This window comes from Salvelinus sp. IW2-2015, unplaced genomic scaffold (assembly GCF_002910315.2).
Source record: "Salvelinus sp. IW2-2015 unplaced genomic scaffold, ASM291031v2 Un_scaffold1817, whole genome shotgun sequence".
Taxonomy (NCBI): domain Eukaryota; kingdom Metazoa; phylum Chordata; class Actinopteri; order Salmoniformes; family Salmonidae; genus Salvelinus; species Salvelinus sp. IW2-2015.
In genome coordinates this window covers 64,817-70,347 of record NW_019943190.1, presented here as the reverse complement: position 1 = coordinate 70,347, position 5,531 = coordinate 64,817, and the positions used below count along the sequence as shown (strand labels likewise).

The 5,531-nt window shown below is 38.1% G+C and overlaps 1 protein-coding gene and 1 long non-coding RNA gene across 2 annotated transcripts in view; both read left to right on the top strand.

The window, feature by feature from the left end:
• Positions 1-5,531, top strand: part of LOC112072084 (RPE-retinal G protein-coupled receptor-like) — an 11,743-nt gene that overhangs the window by 1,350 nt on the left and 4,862 nt on the right. The window contains exons 3-4 of the mRNA XM_070439637.1: positions 1,124-1,245; positions 1,348-1,501. Of these exons, the coding sequence (XP_070295738.1) occupies positions 1,124-1,245; positions 1,348-1,501 (276 nt within the window). The remainder of the gene's footprint in view (positions 1-1,123; positions 1,246-1,347; positions 1,502-5,531) is intronic.
• LOC139024725 (uncharacterized) lies at positions 4,079-5,184 on the top strand. Its single transcript, XR_011476081.1, has 3 exons — positions 4,079-4,190; positions 4,771-5,073; positions 5,127-5,184. It is a non-coding gene; the product is annotated as an uncharacterized lncRNA (long non-coding RNA).

Below are 5,531 nucleotides of genomic sequence, written 5' to 3'. Positions count from 1 at the left end.
CCTTTATCTTACGGGTATAACATTATTATCCTTATCAATACATTATTATCCTTATCTTACAGGTATACACTTATTATCCTTATCTTACAGGTATACATTATTATCTTTCAGGTTCATTTATCTTATCTTAAGGTATACATTATTATCCTTATCTTACAGGATACATTATTATCCTTATCTTATAGGTATACATTATTATCCTTATCATACAGGTATAACATTATTATCCTTATCATACAGGTATCATTATTATCCTTATCATACAGGTATATCATTATTATCCTTATCTTCAGGTATACATTATTATCTTATCATACAGGTATACATTATTATCCTTATCTTACAGGTATACATTATTATCCTTATCTTACAGGTATACATTATTATCCTTATCTTACAGGTAAACTTATTATCCTATCTTACAGGTATACCTTATTATCTTATATACAGGTATACATTATTATCGTATCTTACAGGTATACATTATTATCTTATATATAGCTATACAGGTATACATTATTATCCTTATCATACAGGTATACATTATTATCCTTATCATATATGTATACATTATTATCCTTATCATACATTATTATAATTTGACTCTGCATTAATGCCTGTGGAGGTTTCCTAACTTATGTGTACAATAGTTGTTGTTAAAACGCTCTTATGCGTTGATCTAAAATTGGTTTACAGACAGGACATCAGGACAAATCATTGTAGAGAGGCACATTTTTCATGTATATCTGAATAGCTATGATGGATAGATGCTATACTACACAAAGCTGTAATGTTGAACACTTAGTTAGTGTGTGTGATCATAACTTTATAGTTCAACTGAATAGAACCACAAATCAAAGCAAGTGTATTTGGTTTAACAATTTGCTGCAAAATGAGTCACTGTGTTTACGTAGGAATGTAGCCATTCTGAAACTGGTTTATGCCTGATGGGATTAGAAACACTAAGGCTGAGTTTACACAGGCAGCCCAATTCTGATCTTTTGCCAATAATTAGCCTTTTGACCGATCAGATCCGATCTCTTGCCAATAATCGGACAAAAGATCAGAATTGAGCTGCCTGTGTAAACGCAGCCTAAATGTGCTCCTCTTCTTGTCACCCTAGACACTGGCCCTGGGGTCAAGAAGGATGTAACAACCACGCCTTCATAGGGATGACAGCAGTCCTGGCCTCTATCAGCTTCCTGGCTACCATCGCCTGGGACAGATATCACCAATATGTCACCAGTGGGTAGTATCCTGTATTATCGCTTTATCTATATACATCTACAAAGCTACAAACATATTCTTGCAAATTCCAATAAATATGACAACATTATTTTCTTCCAGATCAGAAGCTGTTTTGGAGCACAGCCTGGACTTTCTCTATCATTATCTGGGGGTTGGCCATCTTCTGGGCGGCCGTCCCTCTGACTGGTTGGGGAGTTTATGACTTTGAGCCAATGAGGACGTGCTGCACTCTGGACTACACCAAAGGAGACAAGTAGGCTACATTTTAAAGTGGAACTGACAGCGTTTCATAATAATCATAATATCAGTCAGAAATATATCATATTCCCAGTTTATGCTACAAAACCAACTTTATAAGAGGCTTTTAAAAATAAGGTTGTATTTGACTCACCGTTCCGTGACGTACACTAAGGCGTTGTTGGCGTAATCGATGGATGCAGTTCAATGCATGATTCATATAATTCACCAATACAGTTCTTGCTAGTCCCCAAAAAATATTACTATCTGGTTTAAAATCCCAGCTGGCCTGCTCCACTGTTTTCTGCCTCCATTCGGGATGCACTGTTTCAGTTTCCATTACTAAATATTTTGGTTAGCATTATTTGTTGATCTTTATTGTTGTTGTTGTAAATAGCTGAGGGAGAGAGAGTCTACCTCTTCGTGGTTGTTTGATCAATAGGACTGTGACGTTCCCAGATGTAAGAGGACTCCCGTTGTATTGTCATATTTGCAGAAATCCATTCAGGTGTGTATTTTGTGGCTTTTGGAAAATGCTTTCTAATGATCTAAAGTCATGCTGTTTTAACTGCCTGTAAACACACAGTCCAGTTCAAAGTGAATGATGACAGGCCCTACTGCCTGTAAACACACAGTCCAGTTCATAGTGAATGATGACAGGCCCTACTGCCTGTAAACACACAGTCCAGTTCATAGGTGAATGATGACAGGCCTACTGCCTGTAAACACACAGTCCAGTTCATAGTGAATGATGACAGGCCCTACTGCCTGTAAACACAAGTCCAGTTCAAAGTGAATGATGGCAGGACACCTACTGCTGTAAAACAACACAGTCCCAGTTCATAGTGAATGATGACAGGCCTACTGCCTGTAAACACACAGTCCAGTTCAAAGTGAATGATGAACAGGTCCTACTGCCTGTAACACACAGTCCAGTTCAAAGTGGAATGATTTATCCAGAGCGACTTAGCCAGAAATGATACGCCATGTTTCTCTGCGTCTGTGTTCAGGAATTCCACCATCGTGTACTCTCTTGTCTGTGGTTCAGGGAATTCCACCAATCGTGTTTCTCTCTTGTCTGTGGTTCAGGGATTCCACCATCATGTTCTCTCTGTCTGTGGTTCAGGGAATTCCACCATCGTGTACTCTCTTGTCTGTGGTTCAGGGAATTCCACCATCGTGTGTTCTCATCTTGTCTGTGTTCGGGAATTCCACCATCGTGTTCTCTCTTGTCTGTGGTTCAGGGAATTCCACCATGTTTCTTCTTGTCTGTGGTTAGGGAATTCACCATCGTGTTCTGTCTCGTCTGTGGTTCAGGGAATTCCACCATCGTGTTCCTGTCTCGTCTGTGGTTCAGGGAATTCCACCATCGTGTTTCTCTCGTCTGTGGTTCAGGGAATTCCCATCATGTTCTGTCTTGTCTGTGGTTCAGGGAATTCACATCGTGTTCTCTATTGTCTGTGGTTCAGGGAATTACAGACCTCTGAAGGTCATTTTTTACCTTGTGTTGATGTTTCACAATATTTTTTTTTTAAAGACAGTTTTGAAAAAAAAAAGCAGACTTCCAGAACTCATAAATACCTTCTGTTTTACCACAGCTGTTGACGTCACTGTTTGACTTTGTAAAATGTAAACAGTGGATACAGAATCAGGGCTTTAATAAAACAATCAAACAGATTACCAAAAAGTAAGCTCTTTACCCTAGTTGAAAACATACAGCATTTCTCACACAGAGAGAGGACTGCTAGAAATGTTTAATGGATTGGATTATTCATTTCAGACAATAAATCAAAAACTTTCTAGCAATGTCTCCCACATACTAGGGTTCCAAAATTCTGGTAACACAATTCCCAGCTCTTCAGAAATCATGGAAGATTCCGTATTTCTGCTATTCCCTCCTTATTTTGGGAATCCTCCAATCGATTTCTGGAACACCTGGTAATTTTGCAACCAGTCTGTGGATGTTTTTGGGTGGAAAATGACCAGAATTGAGCAAACCTAGACATTGTGAGAATGCCCATTCATAGAGATGCACGGGATAATACAGTAGTCTTATGTCATTCTATCGTCCGTGTTCCTCTCCATTCAACAGGGACTACATCACCTATATGGGAGCCCTGACTGTCTTCTACCTTATCTTCCCTGCTTATTCATGAAGTCCAACTACGACGCCATTTACGCATACTTCAGAAGATCCACAAGCACAGGGTAAACCTTGGAACATTCTACCGTTAAAACGTTGCAACACATTTTAACACATCATTCATCTTTGACCTTTTGGGGAGAAAAACATACTTGTCATTATATTACAAAGTGATAAGCGTTTTAAATCCTAGTAAAAGAACATCGGGAAGTGTTCTTGAACTTTCAGATTACAAGATAATCCTGTAGACAATGTTTGCTGTAATTATTTCACCCTGCAATTATTTAGTACGATGTCTAGAAGTTGTATGTGTGTACATAACAGTCATTATGTTCTGCTCTTTTATACATTTATATTATGCTGATATTTTGAGTCTCTGTTATTGTTGTATGTGTAACTCAAAAGTCACATTTAATATTCAATAAATTTATTGACTGTCCCTGTTTTCCAGTGGACACACAGCATACCACTGAGGGTCTGGTTGTTCTGCTGGGGACTATGAAGTCATGTGTATCTACGCCTGCTTTGACAACGCCAAACTGGTCTCTCAAAGCTGAGAATGGTGAGCGGCGCTTCTTTTCATTTTTTTTGAGAGCTTCTTCTTCTTCTTCTTCGTTTTTGAGAGCTTCTTCCTTCTTCTTTGTTTTTTGAGAGCTTCTTCTTCTTCTCGTTTTTTGAGAGCTTCTTCTTCTTCTTTTGAGAGTTCTCTCTTCTTCTTTTGAGAGCTTCTTCTTCTTCTTCTTTTGAGAGCTTCTTCTTCTCTCTTTGAGAGCTTCTTCTTCTTCTTTCTTTGAGAGCTCTTCTTCTTTTTTGAGAGCTTTTTGACTTCTTCTTCTTCTTCGTTTTTTGAGAGCTTCTTCTTCTTCGTTTTTTGAGAGTTCTTCTTCTTCTTCTTTTGAGAGCTTCTTCTTCTTCGTTTTTTGAGAGCTTTTTTTTGGAGCTTCTTCTTCGTTCTTTTGAGAGCTTCTTCTTCTTCTTTTGAGAGCTTCTTCTTTTTGAGAGCTTCTTCCTTATTTTCATTTTCTCGATGTCCTTTTTTTCTCTCATCCTTTTCACTTTCTGTGCTGTATGCTTTAGTTAATCAATGTCAATGGAGAGTTTGATTTAATCCTTTTAACGAGAACTGTTTATTCATTTCGTAGTTGCTTCCTGTTTGGCGAAATGAACCCTATTTTCACACGCGTGTCTCTTTCCTTTGGAACGAGTTCTACAGAGGAGGGGTGTGGCAGTTCCTGACTGGCCAGAGTTTACAGAGCCCGTCGTTGTGAAGTTAAAACGGAGATAACGGAAGTTCTTGTTAGTTAAGTCATATAATTAGAATGGTCAGAGTTTCTATGTCCATTCTACTTTTCTAATTTATGGTTACAGTAAACGTACAGGCCATAGAATTAGAATGTTCATGTTCCATTCTACTATTCTAATTCTATGGTTACAGTACCGTCCAGGTCAGATTGATTTGTTCTTCTACTCTTCTATGCTATGGTTACAGTACGTACAGGCCATAGAATTAGAATGTTCCATGTCTCATTAAACCATTCTAATTCTCTGCTAAAGGCATATTAAAAAACAACACCATCCTCATGCACTCTCATTGCAAGTAGGTTTCACATTGGAAGAATGCTATCTGTACAGTTTGTGAAGTCAATCTTATTGTTTATTTAGTTGGTTTGAGAAACCATATGGCAATGTAGCTTGTCAGTAGCGATATGGTGACTGTCCATTCAAATAGACTTTGGGAGAGGCACCTGTTCTTTAGGTTAATGATGTATCATGATTTACTAGAGATGATTGGCTAGACATGATTGACTAGACACTCATTGACCTAGTGTTTCAGTAGCAATACCACAGTGCTCTTAATGCCATGTTCATCGTTGAGTGTTTTTTGAAAGGTAGTAAAACCAGT